This window comes from Trachemys scripta, chromosome 12, assembly GCF_013100865.1.
Source record: "Trachemys scripta elegans isolate TJP31775 chromosome 12, CAS_Tse_1.0, whole genome shotgun sequence".
NCBI classification, from domain to species: domain Eukaryota; kingdom Metazoa; phylum Chordata; order Testudines; family Emydidae; genus Trachemys; species Trachemys scripta.
Genome location: NC_048309.1, coordinates 44150455 through 44169002, shown reverse-complemented (window position 1 = coordinate 44169002; position 18548 = coordinate 44150455). Strand labels below are relative to the sequence as shown.

Genomic DNA, 18548 nt, shown 5'->3' with positions numbered 1-18548 from the left:
CCTTATGCTTGTTTGGAAGTCTCAAATTGAACTGAATAAATATTTTGACAGTTTCTCAAATGTCTTTGTCAATCTACAATTATTTAAGCATGTTTCGCCTGTCTGTAAATGGAAGTAAATCATAACTAACTACCACAGTTTCTCCTAAGATGACTCACTCAAATTGATGCAGTTACACCAGTGAAAAACAGGAGTGAAGATGTGGTAGCTCTACATCTATCCCATCAGATCTTCTTCTGATGTCATGTGGTTCCATCAGTGCAAACCCAATGTAAATGAGATCAGAATCAAGCAATTCATCTGCCTGTTTCATAGTATTAACTCTATTTGGTCAAAAAATTGAATTTATGACCCATGGTAAATGCTAAGTTTTCAAAAGTTCATTAAATCACAAATCAGGATGAAAGGCAAATGCTCAGATTTTTTTAATGAAGAATGATATAGTCAAAAAAATTTCTTTGAACCTTATAAGCATGTTAGAATGTTTAATTTCAGTAATGTAAAAATGTTTCATTTTAATAAGATCAAATAATATCCCTCAATGTTATCATTTTAATTGGAACAGAATAGAAAGGAATAGAATAGACAAAACACTTTGATAATGTTATTTCAAAATGTAGACAAAATCAATACATTCCCATGTAAAAGGCTTTGGTTCCATCCAACCAGCATTTTTTGATGGAAAATTGTTGTGTTGGAATATTTTCAAACAGTTCTACAATTAACTGCAGTAGAGTTACCCAGCATTTACGCCAAGTGGGATTGAACTCAGGGCTTTTAAACAGAGCACATTTAGATTGAAGAAATAATAGGAATTTCACAAGACTCATCTAGATTGAGATCACTTAGAAGAATCCAAAGAAAATATACATAATTCTAGACAAATCAAGGAATTTCTCACCTGCTCTGTATCCGACATTCATCTCCTCTCTGTGGTTACCAAAGAATTCAGCCATGGATGGAACTGCAATATTTAACAGCTTCTTTAGAAGCCCCAGGGACCTGGGGTTTGATACACCTCGGATGTCTCATTACATGAAGTGATAACATCATTATAATGGGAATACTGTACTTTCTCCTCTTGAAATCAGTGCTAAACATCTAATGATTTCAACGAAGTAGAATATGGCATTCAATATTTTGCATCTTTGGGACAGATATCCATCTGGCAGTTAAGCTCCTCAATCCCATGGACACATTTCCAAATTCCACCTCTCATACCCAAACAAGGACCTCAGGGTTTGGTTCAAGTGCAGGATGCCTCCAGCAAAATGCCACTGAGTACTTGCAATTCCCACCCAAGGACAATGGCACAATGCTCGCATCACATCACAATTAATGGACTGAGCCAATGCTGCTTTCAACAATTGACAACTTCACAAGGGCAAAGGGAAGATTCTAAAAAACAATAAATGTTTCCTTCATCTACAGAAGCCCATTATTTTCAGTATGAATAAGATTCTCCGAACCTGCTCCTAATTAATCAAGGGTGAAATTTGCTAACCAAGCTAATCTAAATAATTTTTCAAAACATCTTTTTGATTTACAAGCTTAAGTACCATTTTTGAAAGTTACTTAGGCAGCCAGGCTCATGTTTATCAAGGTATATACGTTCCTAATTCCCATTGACTTGACTCAGAGTTAGGCACCTGAATACGTTTGAAAATCTGGCCTTCAATGCACATCAATGGAAACATTACCCCATAACTCATATCCTCATTGTGAGGAAGAGTTTGGGTTAGATTCACAAAGGTAGTTTGATGCCTAACTGTCACTTTAGGGGCCTAAGTCCCAGATTTAGCTACCACTTGTATTCACAAAATCCTGGAGGCACCTCAGTTTCTTGGTGTCAACATTCGCTAGGTACCTGGTTGTAAGGCTCTGGGCATGAGCAGAGCAGCCTCTCTCTAGGTCTCTGGATTCAAAGATTCCAAGAACATAAAAGACCATTGTGATGATCTGTGATGATCACAGTCTGACCTCCTGTATGACACAGTCCACAGAACTTCCCCAAAATAATTCATAGAACAGATCTGTTTCAGATACATCCAACCTTGATTTAAAAATTGTCAGTGAGGGACAATCCACCATGACTCTTGTTTAATTGTTCCAATGGTTAATAACCTCCTCCATTAAAAATGTTGCACATTATTTCTGGTCTGAATTTGACTTATTGCAAATTCCAGTTATTGGATCATGTGAGAACTTTTGGTTCTAGTTTGAAGAGCCCATCATTATATACTTGTTCCCAATGTAGATACTTGTACACTGTAATCAAGTCACCCATACATTTTCTCTTTCTAAAGCTAAACAGATTGAGCTCATCTAGTCTATCACTATAAGGCAGGTTTTTGAATCCTTTAATCATTTTCATGGCTCTTCTCTGAAACCTCTCAAATTTATCAATAGCCATATAGAATTGTGGACAGAAGAACTAGACACAGTATTTCAGCAGTGATCCCAACAGTAGCAAATACTGTGGTGAAATAACCTCTCTACTCCTACTCGAGATTCCATTGTTTATACATCACAGGATGGAATTAGTTCTTTTGGCCAAAGCATCGTACTGGGAGCTCATTCTGTACCCAGAAAGATAATGGAGCAAAAAAATAAGCAATCAATTTGCAAATTTGCAAAGACATAGAAGATAATAAGGTGATAAATAACTGTCAGCATGGATTTCTCAAGAACCAATCATGTCAAATCAATCTGATAGTTTCTTTGACAGGGTAACAAGCCTTGTGGATAGTGGGGAAGCGGTAGATGTGGTATATCTTGACTTTAGTAAGACTTTTGATATTGTCTCACATGATGTTCTCATAAACAAACTAAGGAAATACAACCTAGATGAGCTACTATAAGGTGAGTGCATAACTGTTTGGAAAATCATTCCCAGAGAGTATTTATCAGTGGTTCACAGTCATGCTGGATGGGCATAATGAGTGGGGTCCCACAGGGATTGGTTCTGGATCCGGTTCAGTTTAGTATCTTCATCAATGATTTAGATAATGGTATAGAGAGTACATTTATAAAGTTTGTGGATGATACCAAGCAGGGAGGGGTTGCAAGTACTTTGGAGGATAGGATGAAAATTCAAAATGATTTGGACAAACTGGAGAAATGGTCAGAAGTAAATAGGATGAAATTCAATAGGACAAATACAAAGTAGTCCACATAGGAAGGAACAATCAGTTGCACACATACAAAATGGGAAATGGCTGCCTAGGAAGAAGTACTGCGGAAAGGGATCTGGAGGTCATAGTAGATCACAAGCTAAATATGAGTCAACAGTATAATGCTGTTGCAAAAAAACCAAACATCATTCTGGGATGTATTAGCAGGAGTATTGTAAGCAAGACATGAAAAGTAATTCTTCCGCTCTACTCCATGCTCAACTGTAGTATTGTATCCAGTTCTGGGTGCCACATTTCAGGAAAGATGTGAACAAACTGGAGAAAGTCCAGAGAAGAGCAACAGAAATGATTAAAAGTCTAGGAAACATGACCTATGAGGGAAGATTGAACAAAAAATGGGTTTGCTTAGTCTGGAAAAGGGAAGACTGAGAGGGGACATGATAACAGTTTTCAAGTACATAAAATGTTGTTACAAGGAGAAAATTTGTTCTTCTTAACCTCTGAGGATAGGACAAGAAGCAATGGACTTAAATTCCAGCAAGGGCGGTTTAGGTTGGACATTAGGAAAAACTTCCTAAATGTCAGAATGATTAACCACTGGAATAAATTGCCTAGGGAGGTTGTGGAATTTCCATCATTGGGGATTTTTAAGAGCAGGTTGGACAAACACCTGTCAGGGATGCTCTAGAATACTTAGTCCTGCCTTTCAGTGCTGGGGACCGGACTAGATGACCTCTTGAGGTCCCTTCCAGTTCTATGATTCTATGTTCAGCTGATTTTCCACTATGACCCCAAAATCTTTTCCACAGTCACTGTTTCCTCAGATAGAGTCCCCCATCCTGTAAGTATGGCCAGCATTCTTTGTTCCTAGAAGTATGCATTTACATTTAGCCATATTGAAAAGCAAATTGATTATTTGTGCACAAGTAACAAAGAGATTCAGATCTCTCAGAATCAGTGATCTATCCTCTTAATTCACCTGCAAATATTATCCAGGTCATTGATGAACATTTTGTTTAGTGTAGGGCTAGGTACTGATACCTATGGGACCCCTGCAGACACACTCCCACTCAATGATGATTCCCAGTTTACAGGTACATTTTGACATATAATAATTAGCCCATTTTTTATGCATTTAATGTGATCTGTCTTAATTTTATGTTGTTCAATTTTTTCAAATAAAAATGTGCAGTACGAAGACAATGTTGTGCATAAGTCTCAGTGGGTCCCACAAACCAGCAAAGAAAGAATCTTGGTGGTTCCCCCGCCTGGCTGGGCCCTGTACCCACTCAAAGGCATACCTTGGGAACCTCCAGGAAGAAAGCTGAGCTAATCTGTGCAATGGGTCTTACTCAAAGTTTCCAATTATAAACAATATATACTTAGATTAGAATAAACACACCTTTACTTAACAACTTAACAAAATGTTATATAACAGGCTGAGATTAATTAAAATATCACAACCAATTTAAATCAGCAGGGGTAACTTCAATAAATCAATTGATACATACAGTTTACAGCAGTACGTGAAACTTAACCAGCTTACATTTGCATTGGCACCAGCCCCACACTCCCCCCACCCCATCCCAAGTGTGCACTCCTCTCAACTTCAGAGTTCTAGACACTTGCTTGTGTGGGTATGCTAGAAGATGTTGAATCTGGGAACAACACTCTGCTGGTCCAATAAAGCCATGCAGCCTAGGCAAGAAGGGGCAGCAATAGCCCCCTTGGCTCCCTGATAGGTCAAAGTCCCAGCAGAGTCTCAATAACAGTTTCTGGCTTTCTAGCAGCAGCTCCTGTATGGGAAAGAGCTCCACCAAAGAAATCTCAACCCTTCCCCATCCCCTGACCAGGATCTAAGCTCCCCACTAAGATGGAGCCCACTGCATGCTCTCCCTGCATCCCCTGGAAGCAGAAGTTTCTCTCTTTTCCCCAAAGCATCATGGGACTTGTAGTCTCCAAGGCTGGATTGCAGCACTCAGGATCTTCCCAACTGGAACAATCCCAGGTCACTTCAGAGTCCTCACTAGTAGAGGGTACCTACAGGTAGGATACCCGCCTGGGGTATGGGACAGCCTCTGTTCAAGTCCCCTTCCCCTTGACCAGGGTAAATAATTTGAGCAGTCATTTCCTATCTCTCAGTCCTTTTTTGATAAATATTTGCATATTCATTGGGCCAGAGAGTGTATGAGAAACTCTCCCTAGAGTGGTGCTTGGGCTTCTCCCATGGAAGATGGCAACTCCCAGATCCAGTTGTCTTCCTCTGATGACTGTTTAATTATTTATGTAAATTGGAACTCCATTCAACAGGAGAGGCTGAGGGAACCCCACAACAGAATATCCCAGAGCTCAGTGGTTAAGGCGAAAACCCCCTCTACAAATACCTTCTCTTCATACACATGGGGAACTGAACTGGGAGGGGGGTTTCTTCCACCTCCGAGTTTAGTACCCTAGCCTCTAAGCTAAAAGTTATGGGGCAGCTGCTACTGCATCCAACTCCTCCTCCTTGTTTCTTGCAAGAAACCACTCCCCAAACCTATCTCCAGGAGACAGTTCTTGGCTGTAGATCCCAAGCAGAGATAGGCATTTCACTTCAGCCTGGACCTAGGTACAGGGCTCCTGTTGAGGGGCAGGGCTTAGCACACCTGCCTCAACTCAGCGTCTTCTAGATTAGTAGCTAGTTTAGTTATCTCCCTACCCAGCATCCTGGCTTTTGTGGATCCCATTCATTTGTGCCTATCTCCCTCCACTCATTGTGTAGGGAACTTGAACCCCTAACCCATGCTTTGTGAATTCCAATTATTTTCTATGGACCTAAAAGTTAGGTTTTGTGAGAAAGAGACAAATACTTCACACCTTAATGAACAGTGAGTTCGTGGTGAAAAAAAGATGCTGGGGTTAATGGTTTTCCATGTTCCAGGATGAAAGAACAACAAATATGCTATAACTAGCAATGCAGATTTCCTCTTAGACTTCAGATATCCCATGTATGATCCTATTATAAATGGCATTCTGGTCTAGAACTGAAATGTTTCTGAATTAGAATGGATTAAAAATTTGGAGAGAATGATTATTAACATGGTTTTTGAGATATCTGAAATTCCTTTGAAAGCATTTTTTGGGAAATAATTACAAAGTTCTAAAAAATGTACTTACCTCTACTGAGTGTGAAAAAATAATAGCAAAACATTTTCAAGCTTTTCTACCCAATGCATGTTTTTGTCTTTAACATTTGGGAAGAGAAATATTTGGGAAACTTAGAAAATTTCAATCAACTCTAATTGAAATATGGGAGATTTTTATATAAAAGGCAGAAATACTTGTATTAGGACTGGTCAAACTATGGGAAGAGGAAGCAATGTACTTTCATATTCTTTTCTTTTCTTTTCTTTTCTTTACCAGAAGATTCACATATTTTTAGGCCAGAAGGGAATAGTATAAAATCCTCATTTATTTTGTTGAAATTCAAAATTGTAGTGAAAAAATTTCACTGAAATACAAATTTCAGAAAAAGTTGACCAGCACTACATTTGATTAGATAAATTTCTTTGTAATGCTGAGCTATCTCTTCATCTCTTTAGCAATATAGATTCTCTTGAGAGCTGGGATATTCCCCAGGGAATAATCTAGGTGGAGAAAAAATATCTATTTTTGTGGATGAAATACCTTCATCCCTGTTTTCCTCAAGGCATCTTTCACCTCCTTGTTCCTGAGGCTGTAGATAATGGGGTTCAAGATCGGAGTCACCACTGAGTAGAACAGAGAGAGTAACTTGTTCACATCTGGAGAGAAGCTGGACTTGGGGCGCACATACATGATAAGGGCCGTCCCGTAGAACAACGTCACCACAATGAGGTGCGAGGAGCAGGTGGAGAATGCTCTGCGCCTGCCTTCAGCGGACCTAATTTTAAGGATGGTGGAGATGATACAGATGTAGGACACCAGGATCAGCATGAAAGGCAGCATGAGGACAAAGGCAGCACCCAAAGAGATCTGGATCTCAATCCAGTAGGTGTCCCCACACACCAGCTTCAGCACTGGCTGGATCTCACAGAAGAAGTGGTTGATCACATTGGACCCACAGAAAGGAAGAGTGAAGACGAAGGTTGTGTGCCCCACAGCCACCAGGGTGCCACAGATACATGAGCCACCTGTCAGCTGGATGCAAACCCTCTTATTCATGATGGTCATGTATTGCAGTGGTTTGCATATAGCACTGTAGCGGTCATACGCCATAGATGCAAGGAGGCAGCATTCAGTAACACCGAAGAATAGAAAGAAATACAGCTGTACTGCACAACCAGCAAAGGAGATGGCTTTATTCTCTGAGAGGAGGTTGGACAGTACCTTGGGCAGGGTGACTGAGGTGTAGCAGATCTCCAGGAAGGACAAGTTCCTGAGGAAGAAATACATGGGGGTGTGAAGGGATGGATCAACATTGATGATGATAATGATGAGGATGTTGCCCAGCACTGTGATGATGTAAATGCACAGAAATAACATGAAATAAATGGAACTCATGTCTGGGTGATTAGAGAATCCCAGTATGACAAACTCAGTCACAGAGCTGTTTTTTCTCATTTTCTTCCTCATCATATTTCATCTTGAGAATTAAAAAGAAAAAAACTATGTTAGTTTGATACTTTAAATCAAGTCAAATTGCCATCTATCTATCTATCTATCTATCTCTGTCTTTTCACCTTTCTCTCCATGTATCCATCACTCAGTCCATATTATATGACTCAGGCCCAATACAATTTTGGTCAGATTCTCCTGTCACAAATCTCTAAATCCTGAGTAAGTTCACTAAAGTCAATGGTTCTCATTCTCCTCTCAGTTACACCAGCTTTCTATTGGTGTATGGTCCTCACCTCAATGGAAATGATCTCTTTCATACGAGCATCAGAAAGAGGGTAACTGAGAACAATGAATTTATAATTGGATAAAACACTGGTGCGATCAGAATCAGGTTCAATAGATTTGAACTGGTGGAACAGACCTCAAAATCTGCCTTCTAGTTTCTTGGAGCCTGTATGTTAAAATAAAGAAACACAAAATTAAGATACCACCATTTGTGTTATTCTTGGTTGATGTGTGGCACAATCATTGAAGTTATACTGATATAGATAATCTGAGAATATAGACTCACTTATCATAATTTCACTGTATCGCAATTCCAACTAACCACATGGAAAACACATGTGGGGAGCTATGTTATGCGCTGTGCTGCAGAGATGGCCTGCTTCTCCTCTCTTTTCCATGAGACTGACAACCGTCCATTGACTTCATTGCCCATAATCCTCATCTCATTTACTTTGTCTGCTCTTTCTTCATGACTGCACCTCTGTGTTACCTTGGATTTGATGGGTGTGTATACTCCAGAATCTGATCAAGCTAATTGCAACCATATTATGTGCATTCAGCTGCCAGAATTACTGAAATAGAACACCACATAGTTAAGGGTTAATTTGAAAACAGGCTTTTAGAGGAAGGTCAAAACTTGCTACAGTTTCTGCTAATCAGAATGGGAGGAGGGGATAGAAAAGTAAATAGACTGAGGGAAGATAAGTGGATGGAAAGCCTTGAATCTAGGCGCCTCTGATATTAGAAGTTTATTGAAAGTTAGGAAAAGTGATGATCCAGTAATGGTCATTATGACCTATGTGTTTTGTAGAAGTTAGTTATAAAAAGTCTAGATAATAGTGTACTTTGCAGCAGTCCTCTGGAGCTATCCTTGGAGAGACAATTTTCCTGACACTTTTACTCCCTGTCAGTGAGGTGTTTGGCCAGCGCTGAGCCACGGTTGATTACTCAATACCGTCTCTCAGAATGTAGGTAAATATCTGGGATGTTCTAAACCTATTGCTTATGTCTGTGTGTGCTTAAATCTAATAAACTGCAGTTTTAGACAAAAGCACGCTTACTTGCATTAATCTTTGATCAGATGAATTGCTGTGTTCCCATTGATTTATTCCTGTCACCACTTGGAGTAAAATAGTTAAGTTACCACTGCTGTGGGTGGGTTCTGAACATCCTGGGTAACATTTGTACCCCACTTTATCTATCCATTTATGTTTCTCTTTTTCCCCTATGCTAAATCTCTTCTAATGCCCTTCATTTCCACCAATTTTACTTTTACAAAAGAACATGAGAATGATCATATTGAGACAGACCGATGGTCCATCTACCCCAGTATCTTCTTTTCTAACAATGGTCAGTTCCAGATGCTTCAGACAAAATGAAGAGAACAGGACTATTAAGAAGTGATGCATCCCATATATCAGTGGTGGGCAACCTCCGCACATGGCCTTTCAGGATAATCAGGATAATGAGACAGTTTGCTTACATTGACCATCCGCAGGCACAGCTGCCCGCAGCTCCCAGTGGCCACAGTTTGCCATTCCTGGCCAATGGGAGCTGCGGAAAGCAGTGACCGGCACGTCCCTGTGGCCTGCGCCACTTCCTGCAGCTCCCATTGGCTGGGAATGGTGAACCGTGGCCAGTCAATGTAAACAAACTGTCTCGCAGCCCAACAGCAGATTACCCTGAAGGGCTGTGTGTGGCCCACGGGCCACAGGTTGCTCACCACTGCCCTATATTCTAGTCCCAAATTTGGACTGTCAGAGGCTTAGGGACATTCCAAGCATGGAGCTGTATCCTTCACCATTTTGACTAATAGCCACTGATGGACCTATCCTCCATGAACTTATCTAATTCTTTTTTAACCCAGTTATACTTTTGACCTTCACAACATTCCATGACAATGAGTTCCACAGTTGACTGTCCGTTGTATGAAGTATTTCCTTTTGTTAGTTTTAAACCCATTGCCTATTAATTTCATTGGGTGGCCCCTGGTTCTTGTGTTATGTGAAGGGGTAAATATCACTTCCCTTTTCACTTAATGCACACTATTCATGATTTTGTAGACCTCTATCATTGCCCCCTTACTTGTCTCATTTTTAAGCTGAGCTTACTTACACTAGGATATATCAGGAGTAGCTTCACTGGAGTCAAGTGAGTAGCACCAATGTTATGCTACATTAAGGAAGATCAGAACACGTGTCTGTACCTATGTAAAACATCTAGATGATGCTAGTAAATGATTATTGTCATCCTGAATTTGGACATCACAAAGGAATAAGTATAATTGAGTGCAGTTTTTATTTTAATTTAATTTTATTTTATTTATAAAATCATATGAGGCCTGTTCCTCACTGAATTTGAGATGGGTGCCCAACACCCTTAGGTACCAATGAAAGTCCAAGTCTAACCCACACACCTCCTGGGTGTGGTGTTCTGTCCCATCTAGTGGCACCGAGACCACTTAGAGAGAGAGAGAGATTAATAAGTTTGCTCTACAGCCTTAGCTAAAAGCCAGTTGGCTTTTAGTTCGTGTGGTAGAGGCTCATGTACTAGAGGCTCATGCACTACGCTCCAGAAGTTCTAGGTTCTAGCCTGCCTGCTGACAACTGGGGTCTGTCAGCATTATGCAAACATGAATCTTTATAGAATAAATATGGTGACAGTCTCCAAAATCTCTTTCTCAAATTACAGTTATTTAGGGCATGATTCTCCTCTCTCTAACATGGAAGCAACTCTTGAATAACCACCGATATCCCGGTTTATCCTTGTATAAATTATTGCAATCAATGCAATTACTGTTAAAAAACAGAAGGAAAGCTATGGTGGCTAAACAGCTATACCATCTTCTTCTCATGTGCACAGTCATTTCATTGAAATCAATGTAGGTTCATCAGTGTAAACTCAGGGATGTGAGATCAGAGTCGAGCAATCCATTTGCCTTTTTCATATTATTAACTACATTTGCTCAAAAAACAAAATTTATATCCCAGGGGAAATGTACGATTTCAAAATTTCATTTGATTATAAATTAGGATGAAACAACAGGTTATTTTTAAAAAATTAAGTATTCCAATAGTTTGTTGAAACCTTATCAACACGTGGAATGTTCCATGTAAAAAAGGTAGCAAAATATCATTTTGACATGTTTGAATAGTATCTTTCAATGGTATCATTTTGACTAGAATAGAATAGCCAAAACTTTCTGATAACATCCTATCAACATGTAGACCTAAGCAATATAGTCCCATGTAAAATGTTTTGTTTTAATCAAATCAGCATTTTCTAATGGGAAATTGTTCAGCTGGAATATTTTCCACCTGTTCTGCTATTAACAGCAGTGGAGTCATTTGTGACTTTAGAGACAGTGGGATATCATTATCAGGGCTTTAAACTTTAAACAGAGTACATGTCCATTAAAGAAATAATAGGAATCTAACATGCCTCATCTAGAGTCTGCTTTTTTAGAATAATCCAGAGGAAATTAACATATTTCTAGTCAAGTCAAAAAATGTCTCACCTCCTCTGTAGCCTTCTGTGTGATTACCAAAGAATTCAGTAACGGATGGAACTGTACTATTTAACAGCTTCTTTAGAAGCCCCAAGGACCTGATTTTGATATACCTCTGAGGACCCATTATATGAAGCCATAACATAACTGTTAAACAAATAATCTTCCTCCTATTGAAATCGGTGCCAAACATCTAATGATTTCAAAAGGATAGAATATGGCATTGATTGTTCTGTGTTTTTGGGACAGATATCCAGCTGTCACTTAAGCTCCTAAATGCCATGGACACTTCCAAATTTCACCGCTCATAACTAAGCAAGGACCTCAGGATTTGGTCCAAATTCAGGCTGCCTTCAGCAAAATACCATTGAGTGCATACAATTCCCACCCAAGGACAAGGGCAGAATGGTTGCAACACACCAGAGTTACAGGACTGAGCTCATAATGGTTTCAATAAATGACACCTCCACAAGGGCAAAGGGGGGATTCCTAAAACACAATGAATAGTTCCTTCATTGACAGAAGCCCCATTATTTTTAATGTGAATAAGATTACCATTACCTGACCCTAATTAATAGGGGATGTCAGGGTTTCCCTCCTCCATTCTGAACTCTGGGGTACAGATGTGGGGGCCTGCATGAAAGACCCCCTAAGCTTATATTCTACCAGCTTAGGATAAAACTTCCCCAAGGCACAAATTCCTCTCCTTGTCCTTGGACAGTATTGCTGCCACCACTAAGTGATTTATCCAAAGATTCAGGGAAGAGTCACTTGGAATCCCTATCCTCCCAAAATATCCCCCCAAGTCCCTTCACCCTCTTTCCTGGGGGAGCTTGAGAATAATATACCAACCAATTGCCTTAACAATGTGAACACAGACCAGACCCTTTATCTTCAGGACACTAAAAATCAATCAGGTTCTTAAAAGAAGAACTTTATTTATAAAGAAAAAAGTAAAATAATCATATCTGCAAAATCAGGATGGAAGGTAACTTTACAGGATAATAAAAAGATTTAAAACACAGAGGATTCCCCTCTGGGCTCAGCTTCACAGTTACAAAAACAGGAATGAAACTACCTCTATAGCATAGGAAAATTCACACAAGCCAAAACAAAAGATAACCTAATGCATTTCCTTGCCCTACTCACAGTTTCTGTGGCTTTAGGTGGATTATTCCAGGTATATTTTTAGGAGATATTATACCTGCTTGGCTTCTCCCTCCATCCGGAGAGGGAACAACAAAAGTGAACAACAAAAACCAAATTCTTCCCCCGCAGATTTCAAAGCATCTTCTTTCCTCATTGGTCCTTCTGGTCAGATGCCAACTAGGTTGTTTGAACTGCTTAACCCCTTACAGATAAGTCAATCCAGTACAGCTGCCAAGGAGGGATTTTATGATACTGCATCCATAAAGGTTGCTACCCTTCCCCCTATTCATGACAGGGGATAATATTTTCTGTATAATCTAAGTGATTTACCAGTGTCATTTGTGAAAGTGATTTAGGCACACAAGGCCATAGTTTTAAAGCTATTTAAGTGCCTAACTCCCAGTGATTTGACTGAGAGTTAGGCACCTGAATCCCTTTGAAAATCTGTCAGTTACTGAAAGCCAATGGGACCATGAAAATATTACCCTAACACGCATATCCTCCTTGTGAGGAAGAGTAAGGGATAGACTCACAAAGGGATTTAGGTGCCTATTAGCTGCCTAAATCCCACATTTAGCTACCACAGGTGTTCATAAACCCCTCACTCACCACTGAGTAACCCTGCAGGCAAGTGAACTTACTCAGCAGTTAAGTTTTTGGTTTCAAAGTTCCCTAGGTGCCTATCTGTCTGGCTCTGGCCATGAGCACTTGGGTGTCTTTCCAAGTGTCTGGATTAATAGATTCCAAGGTCAGAAGGGACTGTTGTGATAACCTAGTCTGACCTGTACAACACAGGACATAGAACTTCCCCAAAATAATTCCTAGAGACGATCTTGTAGAAAAACACCTAAGCTTGATTTTATAATAGTCAATTATGAAGAATACCCCACAAACCTTGTTTAATTGGTCCAACAATAATTGCTCTATTAAAAATGTATGCCTTACTTTCAATCTGAATTTGTCTAGATTTAACTTTTAGCCATTCCATCAAGTTATACCTTTTTCTTCTAAATTGAAGGGCCCATTATTAAATATTTGTTCCCCATGTAGATACTTATCCGCTGTGATCAAGTCACCCCTTCATTTTCCCTTTCTAAAGCTAAATAGATTGAACTCGTTTAGTCCATAACTGTAAAGCATGTTTTCTAATCTTTGAATCCTTTTCATAGCTCTTCTATGAAACCTCTCAAATTTATCAATAATTTTCTGGGATTGTAGGCAGAAGAACTAGACCCAGTATTTCAGCAGTGGTTACACCAGCAGCTGATACAGTGGTGAAATAACCTCTCTACTCCTATTCCAGATTCCCTTTTTTATGCATCACAGGATCACATTAGCTGTTTTGGCTACAGCGTTGCACTGGGAGCTCATGTTCAGCTGATTTTCTACTTTGATCCCCAAAACTTCTTCTGTGTCACTGTTTTCCAGGATAGAGTCCCCCATCCTGTAAGTATGGCCTACATTCTATGTTTCCAGAAATATACATTTACATTTAGCTGTATTGAAAAGCAAATTATTTGCTTATACATAGTTAGCCAGGAGATTTGGATCTCTTAGAATCAATGACTTATCCTCTTCATTATTTTCTACTCCCCTAATTTTTGTGTCATCTACAAATATTATCAGTAATGATTTTGTGGTTTTTTTCCAGGTCCTTGATAAAAATGTTGACTAGTGTAGGGCCAAGTACTAATCCTGTATGGAACCCTGCTACACACATTCTCACTCAGTGATGATTCCCTGTTTACAGTTACAGTTTGAGATCTAACAATTGGCCAGATTTTAATGCATTTAGTATCAGCCATCTTAATTGTTTATTTTTCTATTTTTTTAATAAAAATGTTGTGTACTATCAATAGTATGTTGTGCATAAGGTCCAGTGTGACCCACTAACTGGGAAAGACAGGCATAACTTCACCAATGTTGCCTGTGGGTCCCGATCCAGTAGGCATGCTCATTGACTGCCTAACTCCACACAAAACAGCCAAGGAGGAGGATATCCCTCATAACTTTTAGTGCATTCATTAGGATACCCAGTTGCCATAGGGCTCAACCGCTTTTCTAGTCCTCCTCTACCTCACAAGTGTTGTGGAAATAAAGAGCCTGAAACATGGGGCCTAGCATGAGGCCTAAGTCTGACCTAAAGTCAGGCCCTGATGATATAAAGCTAAGTTAGCAAGAGTCAGACTATGAGCAAAAGTCAGGCCCATTACAAAGCAGATGTCTCATTGAAGGTTCACTGTCTGGTATATGAACTTGATACAGGTATTGCTAGCATCGCTAAAATACATTCCAGCAGGTCTGCACAAGAACACCCCAGCCTAGAACACGATAACATAGTATGACTGAAATGATGAATAGGGATGTGTTGTCTGAAACATCAGGAGAAAGGTACAATAGGAGGTAACAAACATGTCATGAAACACAATGTGGTACATAAATTGTTTATCCCAGATTGCTTGTCTCAGTCTATAAATGTTGGGATGCCTCACCTTAACTCTTAGTCTGGCTTAGGTGAGAGCAGGAAGTCCTGCTGCTCACTGAGCTTGTCCATTGTAACAGGCATACATGTGTTACTGTAATTGTAACCATTGAGCCGGGGAACTAGGACCAGGCTTCATTTACAATAAACCTGGCTGAGCGCCTTCACCACTGAACTGAGTCTGTGGACTTCTTGGGCAGTTTGATCACCCTCTACTGTACTGGCTAACAACCAAAAACAAGTAGAAAGGATTTGAACATGTATCTCCTGCCTCTTAGGGCAGTGTCCTAATCACTGGGCTATGGGATGTTCCAACAGAGGTCCCCCTCAATCTCTCCTGTTACAGCTGTTTCATTTTTTAAATAAAAGCTTTCATATTAACTGGGCCAGAGAGCATGTGAGAATGACTCTCTAGTGTGATGGCTGGGGCACACCCCTGGAAGGTGGCAGCCCCAGGGCCCAGCTGCCCTGCGCTGATGACTCTTTAATTATCTATGTAAAACAGAGATTCATGCGCTAGGAAAGGCTAAGGGAATCCCCCAGCAGAATATCCCACAGCTCAATGGTTAAGCCACTCATCCATAAGGTGGGAAACCTCCTCTACAAATACCTTATCCTCATCAGACAGAGGGGGAACTGAACTGGGGGGGACTCCACCTAAAAGTTATGAGGAGGCTGCTGCAGCAACAACTCCTCCTACATTGTTTCATGCAAGAAACCCCTCAGGAACCTACCTCTAGGAGACAGTTCCTGCTGTAGATCCCAATCAAATATATGTACTTCACTTCAGCCTCAACCAAGGTACTGGGCACCTGTTGAGGGGCAAGGCTTAGCACATACCACTCTACTCAGCATCTCCTGTTAGCTAGTTTAGGCAGCTCCCCACTCACCATCCTGGCTTTTGTGGATCCTATTATTTGGCACCTATATACCTCCACTCAGTGTGTAGGGAACCTGGGCCCCTAACCCAGGCTTTGTGAATAAAAATTATTTTCTATGTACCTAAAAGTTAGGTCTTGTGAGAGGGAGAAAAACTCATCACACTGGATGTAGCCTTTACTCACAATGAATTCCTGGGGGGAAGATGCTGTGATTAATGATTTTGCATGTCCCAGGACCAGAGAATGATAAAAATGAGTTGCCCAGCAATAGAGGTTTCCTCTTAGATCTCAGATGACCCATGTGTAATCTTATGATTAAGGATATTGTGGTCTAGAACTGAGATGTTGCTGAATTAGAAAAGATTGACTAATGGGAGAGAGTGATTGTTGACATTCTTTTTGAGATATCTGAAATTCCTTTGTAAGCATTTTTTGAAATTTAATGGAAAGTTCTAAAATATTGAACTAATCTACTGAGGGCGAAGAGAGAATTGCAAAACATTTCTCAGTTCCTCTACCCATTTCTGTCGTTAGCTTTTGGGAGGAGAAATATTTGGGAAACTCAGAAAATTTCAACCAACTCTAATTAAACTGTGTGTGGGGGGGAGGGTTCTATGAACTGCAGATATACTTCAATTGGAACTGGTGAAACAATGGGAGGAGGCAGCAATGTAATTTCATTTTTTATTTGTTTTTTTATTTATTTTATTTTTGTTTTCTACAAGATTCACAGATTTATTTGTTGAAATTCAAAATCTTAATGAACAAAATTCATTGAAATACAAATTTCAGAAAAAGTAGATCAACACTACTTTCAATGTGATAAATTGCTATGTAATGCTGAGCTGTCTCTTGGTCTCTTCAGCATTGTAGAGTCTCTTGAGAGCGGATATATTCCCCAGGGAATAATCCAGTTGGAGGAAAAATGTCTATTTCTGTGAATGGAATATCTTCATCCCTGTTTTCATCAAGGCATCTTTCACCTCCTTGTTCCTGAGGCTGTAGATAATGGGGTTCAAGATCGGAGTCACCACTGAGTAGAACAGAGAGAGTAACTTGTTCACATCTGGAGAAAAGCTGGACTTGGGGCGCACATACATGATAAGGGCCGTCCCGTAGAACAAGGTCACCACAATGAGGTGTGAGGAGCAGGTGGAGAAGGCTCTGCGCCTGCCTTCAGCAGACTGCATTTTCAGGATGGTGGAGATGATACAGATGTAGGAGACCAGGATCAGCATGAAAGGCATCATGAGGACGAATGCAGCAGCCACAATGATCTGGATCTCATTCCAGTAGGTGTCCCTACACACCAGCTTCAGCACCGGCTGAATCTCACAGAAGAAGTGGTTGATCACGTGGGACCCACAAAAAGGAAGCGTGAAGACAAACGTTGTGTGCCCCAGGGCCACCAGGATGCCACAGATCCATGAGCTCATAGCCAGCTGGATGCAAACCCTCTTGTCCATGATGGCTGTGTAGCGCAGAGGGTTGCATATGGCACTGTAGCGGTCATATGCCATAGATGCAAGGAGAAAGCACTCAGTAACAGCAAAGAACAGAAAGAAATACATCTGTACTGCACAGCCAGCAAAGGAGATGGTTTTGTCTTCTGAGAGGAGGTTGGCCAGCATCTTGGGTAGGGTGACCGAGGTGTAGCAGACCTCCAGGAAGGACAAGTTCCTGAGGAAGAAATACATAGGCGTGTGAAGGGTCGGATTGACATTTATGACGATGATGATGAGGACGTTTCCCAGCACTGTGATGATGTAAATGCATAGAAACACCACAAAGAGAATGAGATTCGTATCTGGGTGGTTAGAGAACCCCAGGAGGACAAATTTGGCCATGGAGGTGTCATTTTTCATCTCTTCTTCAGCATATTTTGTCTTAAGAATTAAAAAGAAAGGCTACATATAAGTTTGATATATGTAAAGTAAAATCGGCATCTATCTATCCCCATATACCCCCTCTATATCTATCTATCTTTTAGTCATGCCAGACTAATCTGATATATTTCCTTTATAAATAACTGATTATTAGACAAGGAGATTGTGTTAAATCTAAAATGTCTGGGTTTCATCAAGGCATCTGAGACAGCAGCACATGGGAAATATTAGTTAAATTGGAGAAGACTGTTTAGTACAAGAATTTTAACATAGGTAAGAAACTAGGTAAAAGGGAGACAACAGGTTCTGATGAAAGGTGAACCACTGGACTTGAATCAGGTTACTAGTGGACTTTCTCAAGGCCAGTCTTGAGATTGATCTTATTTGATATTATTTATGGCCTCGGCATGACATTTCCTCATGGCACAGAGTTGGAAGGCATTGTTAATACTGAGAAAGATCAGAATACTATACAGAAAGAAATGGATAACCTTGAGGGCCAGAGTAATGGAAATGGGATGAAATTTAATATTGTAAAGTGAAAGGTCATAGACTGAGGAGCCCATAACACGGACTTCTGATATAAACTGTGAGCTCATCAGCTGAAAGTGAGAGAGGAGAAAAAAGGCCATGGTGTATTAGTAA

General features: G+C 40.2%; 2 protein-coding genes across 2 annotated transcripts; both read right to left on the bottom strand.

Annotated features, from left to right (window-relative positions):
- Positions 1 to 6779: 6779 nt before the first annotated feature.
- Positions 6780 to 7901, bottom strand: LOC117885557 (olfactory receptor 10C1-like). The gene is made up of 2 exons (XM_034786823.1): positions 7888 to 7901; positions 6780 to 7692 (listed from the first exon to the last, which is right to left on the bottom strand). Exon 2 carries the CDS (start codon positions 7653 to 7655, stop codon positions 6780 to 6782), a length of 876 nt encoding a protein of 291 aa, XP_034642714.1. The 5' UTR covers positions 7656 to 7692; positions 7888 to 7901.
- An 8971-nt stretch (positions 7902 to 16872) lies between these two features.
- Positions 16873 to 17882, bottom strand: LOC117886208 (olfactory receptor 10C1-like). The gene has a single exon (XM_034787868.1). The coding sequence runs from the start codon at positions 17880 to 17882 to the stop codon at positions 16947 to 16949; it is 936 nt and encodes a 311-aa protein (XP_034643759.1). The 3' UTR covers positions 16873 to 16946.
- Positions 17883 to 18548: the final 666 nt, after the last annotated feature.